Source organism: Juglans microcarpa x Juglans regia, chromosome 1D, assembly GCF_004785595.1.
Source record: "Juglans microcarpa x Juglans regia isolate MS1-56 chromosome 1D, Jm3101_v1.0, whole genome shotgun sequence".
Taxonomy (NCBI): Eukaryota; Viridiplantae; Streptophyta; class Magnoliopsida; order Fagales; family Juglandaceae; genus Juglans; species Juglans microcarpa x Juglans regia.
In genome coordinates, this window is record NC_054594.1 from 6426400 (window position 1) to 6438714 (window position 12315).

General features: G+C 34.0%; 1 protein-coding gene across 11 annotated transcripts in view; it reads right to left on the minus strand.

Annotated features, from left to right (window-relative positions):
* The window catches only part of LOC121235190 (receptor-like protein 14), a 103743-nt gene that overhangs the window by 6929 nt on the left and 84499 nt on the right, over nt 1–12315 (minus strand). For 6 of the 11 annotated variants that reach the window (XM_041131509.1, XM_041131475.1, XM_041131531.1 and 3 more), the window contains 2 exons: nt 1784–1930; nt 722–880 (listed from right to left, as the gene is read on the minus strand). In XM_041131509.1, the coding sequence (XP_040987443.1) occupies nt 722–880; nt 1784–1930 (306 nt within the window). Of the gene's footprint in view, nt 1–721; nt 881–1783; nt 1931–8738; nt 8901–9000; nt 9076–9182; nt 9348–9801; nt 10291–12315 lie in introns of those variants that run through there. The other 5 variants (XM_041131539.1, XM_041131524.1, XM_041131502.1 and 2 more) reach the window with 4 other exon arrangements.

Sequence of the window (12315 nt, forward strand, 5' to 3'; positions counted from 1 at the left end):
TAGTTTATTATTTTATTTTATTATGAAATGAAGAAAAAATCAATACAATTAGAATGTATTTTGAATAAATTTAGTGATAATTTAGAAATTATAAACTACATAAGCAAGATTCAAACTTTTGGAAAACATGACGACGTAATAATCATATATAAATATATATTGGAATACAAATATTATTTTAAATCTAAAAAACAAATATAAAAAAATCCTAATTAAGCTGTAATTATTATTTTGAAATTATTAATATTTCATTCTTATATTATAAATTGATTAGTCAATATCTCAACTAAATTAAATTGCATCCCTAAATTAGTCTTTTGCCTCAACTCTACACTTTAACATGTATTAAGAAAACATAATAAGTGGGCCAGCATTGCTTGAAAACACCAGCATTGATAATAAGTGGCCGCATGCTTCTAATGCCAACGACAAAGACTAATTCAAGTTTTTGTTTCCTGAAAAAAATTAAGTCTTTTTTAATCAACTTGTTATGATCATGTTTCTTGTTGAGAAAAAAAAAAAAAGGCTTGTTATGATCATGTCACTTACACGTAAACTAACAAATAAATTAATGACGTGTGGTACTGTGGAAAAGTACTGTAGATTGAAAGCTCATGAAAGAATAATCCAATATATATTTGTCCACATATAATAATAAGCTAAAGTACCAATTGAATATTTAATAGCAAGGCTGCCATCGATCATCTAAATATCAGCATACCTTTGGTTCCAAACGATCGGCCCAATTCATTCCAATGAAGATTCAGATTCTTGAGAGATTTGATTGTAGCAATTGATTGAAAAAAGTTAGTGTCCTTGAGGAAATTGACACTAAGATCTAATTTCTCTAGGTTCTCCAATCTTGACAACATTTTCGAACCTGTAGTTAAATTATTAATTTATTTTATTATGAAATGAAGAAAAAACCAATACAATTAGAATGTATTTTGAATAAATTTATGCCTCGTGTGTATTTAAAATCTACTTAAATTCATCTCAACTCATTTAATATCGTCATTACAACTTTTTCAAATTCCCACACAAAATATAATAAACAATTCAACTTTTTTAAATCCCAAAACAGTTTTTCCAAATTCTCACACAAAATATAATAAATAATTCAACTTTAATTCTACTATTCATAAACCATCTCAATCTATCTCAACTCAACTCTGAATCCAAACCACTCTTTAGTGATAATTTAGAACTTATGAACTACATAAGCAAGATTCAAACTTTTGGACAATAATCATAAATATATATTGGAATACAAATGTTATTTTAAATCTAAAAAACAAATAAAAAAAAATCCTAACTAAGCTGTAATTATTATTTTGAAATTATTAATATTTCATTCTTATACTATAAATTGTTTAGTCAATATCTCAACTAAATTAAATTACATCCCCTAAATTAGTCTTTTGCCTCAACTCTACACTATAACATGTATTAAGAAAACATAATAAGTGGACCAGCATTGCTTGAAAACAGTACCAGCATTGAAAATAAGTGGCAGCATGCTCCAAATGCCATCGACAAAGACTAATTTATTCCTAAAAAAATTAAGTCTTTTTTAATCAACAGCTTGTTATATATCATGTCACTTACAGTACGTAACCTAACAAATAATTCAATATCTGTCCACATATTCAGGAATGTATTTGGACAACATGACGAAATAGAACGTATGAACTTCAAGGTTCACATAACTATTGAGTCCATTAGAAACGGTTTAAAACAATTGACATGGAGTGTGAGAATTCATTCATGTCATGATCAATACCTTCACCTCCTTGTATTTTATTCCCCGCAAGACTCAATGTCGTAAGAGATGTAAGCCCACTTAGAGATGGTATGATGCTGTCATCAAAGTGATTCCATTCGAGATTCAATGTCTTCAGATTTCTCAATACGGCGAGCCTTTTGAAACCTTGCAAGAAAATTATTGGAAGACACAACAAAATAACTTTTTATCAATTGATGTCCTCCAACCGGAGAAAAAGAAAGAAAGATTAAAAGAAACTTTCCACTCACACCATTTAGTACTTATAAATACACGTGTAAGAATAGTTAGAAATAAAAATACATGTACTTATTAAAAATGCATAATAAGTGGATTTCAAAAATATTGATAATTAAAGTGATGTCGCTAAGATTCAAAGTCTATAAAGATTTGGTCACAGTAATTGATTAAAAAAAACTAGTATCTTTCAGATAATTTTAACTAAGATCTAATATTAATTTCCAAGTTCTCCAATCATCCATGACAACATTTTCCAACCTGTAGTTAATTTATTAATTTATTTTATTACGAAATGAAGGAAAACAAATCATACAAAAATGTATTTAGAAGAAACTTAGCGGTTTAGAATTTATAAACTACATATGCAAGATTCGGACTTATATATGACGTAATAATTTTAAATTAATATTTATATACCATAACCACCAAGACTCCTGATCACCATGTAAGGAATGCAAGTCAATTAGAAACGGTCCAAAACATGATGATTAAAATAAAGGATTAAGAATTAATACTCATGAATATATATATATATATATATATCTGTGTGTGTGTGTGAGAGAGAGAGAGAGAGAGAGAGAGAACAAAATAATGATAAATTAAACAAAGTAAAGAGGACTAGTCCAGATGTATAGAATTCCTCTCGTCGAGTAGAGGTTTTTTTTCTCTCGTCTCCAGTACAAGGTAGAAGGGATGGCGGAAAATCTGGATGAACTCTATGCGAGTTTATCTTTAATTGAGCAGGAAAATGAAGAGATTTCGGTAGAGACTAGTAGATTGGATGAAGTGCTAGAACGGGGGGAGACCTGTTTGATTATGAAGCTTTTGATTAGAAAGCATTATAATCCTGAAGTGTTTAAACAGACTATAAGGAAAATTTGGAGGATAGGGAAGACTATAAGATTTCGTGATCTCAATGCTGAGTTTATGCTTGTTGAGTTTAAAGATGCACAAGATAATGCAAATGTTCTAAGGGAGGGTCCTTGGACTTTTGATAAGCATTTGGTTCTCTTGAAGGAGTTTGATGGCCTGGTACAGATAAGCAAGCTGGAGTTAGTTCCTTCTCCTTTCTGGGTCCGAATATATGATTTATCGTTAATGGCTCATAATAGTTATGTGGGGCATCTGATTGGGAGTGCTTTGGGAGAGGTTTTGGCAGTTGTCTTGATAAGGGTGAGATGAAGGGGGGGAAGTATATGAGGGTTCGTGTAATTCTTGATATTTCGAAGCCTTTGTTACGTCGGAAGCGTATGACTATGGGGAAAGGAAAGTCATGTTGGATTCGTTTCTCTTACGAACGATTACATGACTTATGTTTTTATTGTGGAGTAGTTGGACATACACTGAAGGAGTGCACTGCTGCGAACACTACCGGTTTGGACCATGAGAAACTTCCTTATAGCCAATGGCTGAGAGTTGGGTTTTCAAATCCTCGATAGGGAAGGAGGTGTGATGCTCATTTTTTGAATATTACAAAACCAAGGATGACGGTTGAGGCTACGGGGACTGCTAATCCGACGAGTGGCAAGGTTAGCGGTGATAAGGGCTCGAGTGTGGTGGAACAGTTACATCTAATCTATATTGGATCGTGGGAGAGTGTAGTCTGGTACCTAACGAGCTGGAGTCAAATGCGGGATTGACAACATTGGGTGATATTGTTGCTCCCGCTACTTCAGGAATAGTGGCTGATGTGCTGGATAAGCGGTTCAATGAAGACGGGGCAAAAGTTTTGGTTATGGAGAAAAAGGAGGATGATGGGCTTAATGAAGTAGTTATTTTAGATGAGTCACATCTGGGCTTGGGAATTTTTTTTGGCCCAACTCATGCAGCTTTGAAACCAGTTTTACCCTTTCCATTACAACTTAAGTCTAAGAGAAAATCAAGTCGTGCTCAGGGGTGATTGCCAGAGGCTAGGGTTTCACTTCATCTATTGGCTCTGATCAGGGAGAGGCAGAACACTTGGGTCCGAATCGCACATCGAATAAGGGCAACCATGGCAAGAAGAGAAAGGGCTTTGTGTTGTTGGAGGAAGACACGATTCGATGTAAACTGATTGCAGGCTCAGTTTCGACAGAACTGGTTCCAGATAGATCGGCGGTGGTGGTTGAACAGCCCACCAGGTCCAATGAAGCTCTTCAACTAGAATCTTCGTAGGCCGGGAAACCCATGGAGTATTCTTACTCTTCGTGATCTGATTACAAATGAAGCTCCTGATGTTGTTTTTTTGCAAGAAACAAGATTGAAGTCTCGGCAAATGGATTACTATAAGTTAAGTTTGGTTTTTGTAATTTTTTTGGTGTTGATTGTATGGGGCCTAGTGGTGGTCTTGCTTTGCTGTGGAATGATGACATTAATGAGTCTATTGTTAATTTCACAAACCACCATATACATGTTGTTGTTACGAACGATGATGGAGGAAAATGGTTTTTAACAGGGGTGTATGGGCATCCCGATTGCAATTTGTGGTTTGAATTGTGGAGTTTGTTAAAGCTTTTAGGCCGTGGTGTTAATTTACCATGGGTGATTTTTGCGGATTTCAATGAAATTCTTACGAACTCTGAGAAGTATGGAGGGAATTTGAGGAGTGAAAATCAGTTGAGGGAGTTCAGGGAGGTGTTAGCCATTTGTGAGCTTAGAGATTTGGGTTTTGTGGGCCCTCGTTATACTTGGAGTAATAGGAGGGAAGGGAATGGACTGATTTGTGAACGGTTAGACAGATTTCTTGCTAACTCTTTGTGGTGTGAGTTGTATCCGCATCTAAAGGTTCAGCATGGAGTGGCAGCTTATTCTGACTGCATCCCATCGTGGTTAGATACAGAGGAGGCTTTTGTTCGAAAAAATGGTAGAAGATTATTTAGGTTTGAAGCCATGTGGGTGGGGGAAAAGGATTGTTCATCCATTATTACGAAGGCTTGGCAACAAGTGGATAGTTCTACTTCTTTGTGTCGTGTTATGGAGGCTATTGCAAACTGTGCATTGGCATTCGAAAAGTGGAATAAGAGTTCTTTCGAACATGTTCAAAGGGAATTGTTAAATGCAAAGATGAGAATGAAGTTGTTGCAAGAAAGTGACTCGAGTATGTCTTTATTGCTTGAGCATAATGAAACTAGAGAAGAGGTCCAAAAGTGGCTTCAGTGAGATGAATTAATGTGGAAGTAGAGATCTCGGGTGCTGTGGCTTAGAGAGGGTGACAGTAATTTAAGGTTTTTTCACTCAAAGGCATCTAGTCGTCAACGGACGAATAGTATCGTGCAGTTGCAAGATGAGTTGGGAAATCAGATTAAAGGAGATCAGATGGATTGATTAATCACTAATTATTTTAGCAATTTATTCTTAGCTGCAGAACGGGTGGAAATGGGGGAGGTTGTGTGTGGTGTAAAGGCAAAAATCATTGCTGAAATGATTGATGATCTATTGAAAACCTATATGGCTGAGAAAGTGGAAGTCGCACTCAAACAAATGCATCATTCAAAAGCTCCTGGACCAAATGGGATGTCACCACTCTTCTTCCAAAATTATTGGCCTATAATAGGTAAATCAGTTACTGCCTCTGTGCTTTCAACTTTGAATACTGGAGAGTTTCCTAGGAAATTAAATCACACTTTCATCATTTTAATTCCTAAGAAAGCCTCTCCTTCTAAAGTGGCTGATTTTCGACCTATTAGTCTTTGTAATGTACTTTATAAACTTTTATCTAAAGTCATTGCAAATAGACTAAAAAAGTATTGCCTAAAGCGATTTCAAATTCTCAGTGTGCGTTTGTTCTCGGTAGACAAATCTCTGATAATGTTTTAGTAGCCTATGAGTTGTTGCATTTTCTGAGATATCAGAGAACTGGAAAAAATGGCTCTATGTCCCTTAAACTTGATATGAGTAAGGCATATGATAGGGTGGAATGGGTGTTTTTGAAAAAAATGATAGAGGCACTTGGTTTTGATAGTAGACTAATCGGCATAGTGATGAAGTGTGTGAGAACAATATCTTTTTCAGTGCTTATAAATGGGAGTCCAACGAGTAATATAATTCAAAGTAGAGGGCTAAGACAAGGAAATCCATTATCTCCTTATTTATTTCTATTGTGTATTGAAGGCCTTATTTCCCTTTTAAAGCGAACTGTTGGGAGGGAGGTGGTTGAAGGTTTTAGAATTAGTAGATGAGCCCCTAGAGTTAATCATTTGTTGTTTGCGGATGATAGCGTCATATTTTGTAAAGTCGATGTCTCTACAAATGAAAAGATCCACTCTTTATTGAACAAGAATGAGAGAGAATCGAGGCAATGTATTAACAAAGACAAAACTTCCATGGTCTTTAGTGGCAATGTGAATGAGAATTTAAAAGCTGAGATTATGCAACTTTGGGGGGCAACTATACTCAGCAGTATGAGAAGTATTTGGGCCTTCCACCTATGGTTGGATGATAAAAAAAACAAGCATTCTCGAGTATTAAAAAGAGGTTGTGGAAGAAATTACAAGTGTGGAAAGGAAAGATGTTATCTCAAGGGGGTAGGGAGGTTCTTATTAAGGCTGTAGCAATGTCCATTCCAACTTATGCTATGAGTTATTTTTTGTCCCTAAATCCTTGTGTCACGAGTTAGATATGATGATAGCTAAATTCTGGTGGGAAATCAGCCTCAGGGTAAAAAAATACACTGGGTTAGTTGAGAGAAACTTTGTAATTCAAAGTTTAGAGGATGAATGGGTTTTAAAGATTTAAGGTTGTTTAATTTGGCACTTTTAGCCAAACAAGGATGGAAGCTGATATTGAATGAGGGCTCTCTTCTCTACAAAATTTATAAGGCACGATATTTCCCAAATACCAGTTTATTTGAGGCAAAAGTTAGTCTTAATTCATCTTATGCATGGAAAGGAATTCAAGAAGCTGTCAAATGTTTGGCAAGAGGGTGTAGATGGCGTATGGGCAATGGGAAATCTGTTAGAGTCTTCAAAGATCCATGGATTCCAGACCGCAATATGCATTCTACCTATGAAGATGAAGCTGAATGTGATGGCCAGTTAAGAGTACAGTCCCTAATTGATGAAAATACAGCGTGGTGGAAGGTTCACACCTTAAGAGCTCTATTCAATCCAAATGTGGTTTAGCAAATTTTGAAGATGAATTTTTCCATAAGTTCTGATGATTCTTTGTTTTGGCTTCATGAGAAGAATGACATATATTCCGTAAAAAGTGCTTATAGAGTGCTACAACAGAGTCAATCCCAATCAGGTGGTCAGAATTCAAGGGAAAGAAGTCATCAAGGTTTTAGGAAATGTTTGTGGAGTTTGAAGCTACCAGAAAAAATGAAATATTTGCATGGAAGGCATGTCAGAGCTGCTGCCAACTTTTCAGAATCTGAAGAAAAAGCATGTTTTGGAGGCTGACCAGTGTGTGTTTTGTGATCAAGTAAGTGAAAATGTTGCTCATGCTTTGTTTTTTTGTTCAGATGTGAGGAAGGTATGGCTGTATTTTTGTCCTCAGCTGGGTATTGTGGATCTTGATATTTCTTTTTGGAATTTGGCAAACTTTGTTTGAGATAGAGGGGCAGATGAGTTATTGGCCAGATTCATGGTCATATCTTGGGGGCTTTGGTATAGAAGAAATATGTTTATTTACGAGAAGGTGTCTATGAACCTCAATGAAGTCGTGAATAATGCTTTGAGTATTCAGAGTGAATATAAGCAGTTGCAAGTATTTGATCTTTCTAATAAGAAAATCAATAGAGTTGTGACTCCTCCTCTTGGCTTTTTGAAGTTGAATGTTGATGGGGCTATTTTTAGTTCTCAAAATTCTACTGGGGTGGGGGTAATTCTTAGATATCATAATGGTGATGTAGTAGTTGCTTGTGGTAAAGCTGAAATGGAAGTCTCTTCTGCAGAATTTATTGAAGCTATTGTTCTGTTAAGGGGATTACAACTCTGTGCTCAATGGGGTGTTCCAAAGGTGTTGTTAGAATATGATTGTTTGATACTTATTGATGCTTTGAATGGTATATCTGAGTTCTTAATAGATTTTGATTTTATTCTACAAGATATTTGTAGACTCATGTGGGGTTTTCAAGAGGCTCAAGTAGTTCATGTTCATCGGTTGGGCAGCATGGCTGCTCATCGGTTGGCACAACATGCTTGGGAAGTTGATGATATTGTGATGTGGTGGAACTATTGTCATTCTTTTGTAAGTCAAGCTATTTGGCTTGATAAGATTTCTATTTGTAAGGATTCTAATTGATATTAATGAATATTCCAGATTTATCAAAAAAAAAAAAAGGACTAGTCCTGTAATTGAACAATTTGGAGAACACGTACATTTAAGAAATTCAATGTAAAGGCTAAAAAAGCTTACACGTCATTCATCTGATCTAGAAAATTTAGTTTAATTACATGGAGAAAAATCCCAATCATTTCTTAATTTCTTACCTTCTTCTCTTAAACATCAAACACATCAAAACCATGGATTAATTCGGTTTCGAACTTAGTTTTAGAGCTTATTATATATGATCTACTAAAATCATAAGTACAAAATTATATACTAAAATCGTAAGTACTCTATTAATTAGGAACAATTTTTTTATATACAAGATCAGTACCTTTGAGTTTGGAGATAAAAGTGATCCATTCGGAAACGGTATAAATAAAAATGACTAAAAGCAAGGACCAAGAATTAATAATACGAACACATGCAAGGGAGGAATTAAAGACAGTATATAATACTAGAATATTACCTTCAACTACTCGTTCATCAACTCCCAAATCATAACTCCTTGAAAGATTTAATGTCATAAGTGATGTAAGGTTACTTAGTGATGGTATGATGCTGTAGCCAAAGCCATTAGCATCTAGGATCAATGTCTCCAAGTTTCTCAGTACCGCTAGCCTTTCGAAACCTACAAATTAAGAAAATTTATTGGAAGACGCAACAAAACAAACTTTTTCATTGTCCTTTGTTAAAACAAAATAAATTTATCAATTAAAGCTCGCACTTGCCTTGATTTGGGAGGGTACCCTTGTAGCTATTGTAGCTTATATCCAGCGTGTTCAAATTTCTCAACTTAACTAATTCTACATTAATAATTCAAGGTGACGTAAAGTAAGATTATCAGATATGTAGGTGCATGAACGCTCTGATTTAAAATATATAATTAGATAGAAGAGATCACTTTAATTACCTTGTGTTGGAAAGTATCCCTCCAACTTATTCCTAGTAAGATTTAAAGTCTTGAGCGAAGTGATAACACCCAGAGATTGTACAATATGGCTATTGTCATGACCAAAAAAGTTGTAACCAAGGTTTAAAATTTCCAGATTCTTTAGGGTTGAAAGCTTTTCAAATCCTGCAAAATATATCTTAAGAAATAAATAGAATTTACAGATTGAGTGAATATTAATCTATATATATATATATATATATATATCCGAGTGGGTTTAGAATTTTTGAGTGGAGCCGTATAATTTGCGTACACCCTAAATACAATTTATATCTCCTGGCCGTCTATTGTAAGTGAAACGTGTGCTTTAATGTTAGCTGGCTACTTACAAAATTATAGTTTGTAAAATTACATAAGTATTTATAATTAAAGACCTTTTATATATAAAACTAGTACTGTTTTGAACAAAAGTAACAAATTAATTAGGTAATTTTAGAATTTTTAGTTGAAATAATTCAAACTTTTCCAGAAGGATATACAAAGGCATTATTACAAATAAGATTAAAATTAAAAGTATACTCACAATATGTGAATTTCAGAATATTATATATAATTTGGAGTATAAGATTATAAAACATACCTTCATCTGGTATGCAACCATCGATTGCATTAAAGGATAGATCAAGACTTCTTAACTCCTTGAAAGACTCTAATAGAGACACATTTAACAACCATGAATGTTCCTCATAATTCTCCCTTCCGTAATAGAAATAAAGATCATAATAATTTTGCATTAAATTGTCGAGGGACAGTTCTATCACATGACCTGTGATGGAGTTGCACGTGACCCGCTCCCAACCACAGCAATCACTCCTCTCATGGTCGACCCATGAAGGAAGAAAATAGTCTGAATAAGTGTGAGGCTGAATGGATATAATAAGAAATGACTTCAAGTGAATCAGACCAACTCTCTCTTCCTCCAAGCAACCCATGTACTCACTAGTTTGAACAAAAATCACCAAAACCCAAAGCAAAGCCTTCATTGAGAAATAATATTGTAAGACACCCATATTCATTTCTATCTAAAATCTGCTTGTTTTGGTTGTTCTACTGTAAATATCATAGCTCTCCACAACTAAAACATATATAAGGAAAATGGAACACGGGACTTTGAGTGTTAAGAGTGGCTGAAATTGAAAGTTAGGACTTGTATTGACTTAGACTAATTAATAATTAGACCCATATCTTACGCATGCAGTAGTGGAGATCACTAATAACTTAACTTCCACGTTTAGATAGATTATGGGTTGTCATTTTCCCCATGGATGTTAAGACATAACCATAAATAATATAATCTACATATTTCCATGAGTTGAAGATTTTGAGATAAGTGGTGATTCATATGGTATTATAGTAGATATTTTGAAACTTTTGAGACAAATGGTAATTTTATATAGTATCAAGATAGATGTTTTGAATTTCAGTTCTGACTGTACGCTTCACTCATTTAATTAAATGTTTCACATGGTGATTTTACAATATTTGACAAATAGAATTGTGCATTTACTTTGGTAGATTTTGTTTTTGTAAGAATGACAAACAAACTGATCACATATACTCAATATAAGTAAGAGATTATGTAATGCATCATAATTTTTTTATTTTTATTTTTTTGTAGTGAGAGGATATTAGCCTTGAGTTCGTTCTTAATTGGTTCTATGACTGTACGTGGCCTACTATAGAATGGCACATTAATGGGAGAACGCGGATAGAGAAGATTTTGAATGTTCCGTGAATGAAACTTCATGTAAGTTAGGAGCTAAATTATTTCTACATTGACATTGACTGATTGAAATCTAATCCAATGCAAGAAAGAGTAGTAGTGCCTTTAATTTCCACGTTCACATGGATAGGCTTTAATTAGTTTCCACATTGAATGTGACTGATCTATGAGGTCCCATTGCTTTCTATAATCCCTACCCTATAAATGATTCTACTATTAGGCAACCCCCGATATTGAAATGAAGAAACAATTGATCCGAGAATGATGGCCATTAATTCCCTCAAAATGCACTGATAGTCAGATCAATATGCAATTTCATGCAACTAAACTTTTTTACAAACCATTTCATCTCATCATCTAATCATTACAATTTTTTTAAATTTTCAAATAAAATACAATTAACAATTCAAAATTTTTAAATTTTAAAATAAAAATAATATTAAAAAATTATTTTCTAACAATATTTTATTTAATTTTTAACTTTAATCTCATTTCATCTGTATAACCGAATAAAGCCTAAGTGAGGGTCGTGTTCAAGGTGGCACAGTGGGTCATGTATTATTGAATTGTGGAGAAGATTTTATAAGAGAGGAAAAGTACCCAAAGTGAATCATGTATTATATTTTGATAACCCAAAATATATTTGAAAACATTTTGCTTGCTTTAGTCAATTCATAAGCCTGAAAAATAAAATGATGAATTAGCTCAATAGAATACAGATCGATGATGCTTCATAAATTATATAGACAATAGATGCCGACTTAACCACATATTGACATTCCCTAAAATTCAAGATATCATCTACACATCCAAAAGTAAATATTATAAAAAAAAAACTTTACAAAAATGGGTTACCGGAGTTGAGTGTTCATTGGCTAGCTTAAGTTAGGATGTCATGTATTTTCCACATTGACTTGGACTAATTAGCTAGACCCATTACTTACGCACAGAGACCCATTTATTAGACCCATTACTTACGCACAGAGACCGCCGACCAGTGACTTAGTTTTCACATTTATTAGACCCATTGACTTGAGGTGCCTTCACTTTCATACTGGCTGGAATTTAAAATTTGGAGCACTATTGACTTGGCAAACTTTACTTCAAAAGAGTGGCACTATTGACTTGGAGCACTATATTTATACTGCTCATTTTGTCCAATTAACGTGACACTACGTTGTGGTGTCATATGATTTATTAAAAAAATTTAAAATTATATATTCAAAACAATATAAAGCACCCGAAAATACAAAAAAATTTGAAGGATAAAATCCTAAATTCTCTCTATCCTTTTCTGTTTTTATTTTTTATTTTTTTTAATAAGCCACACAGTATCACAATGTGGTCTAGCATCAATGGGACAAAGTAAGC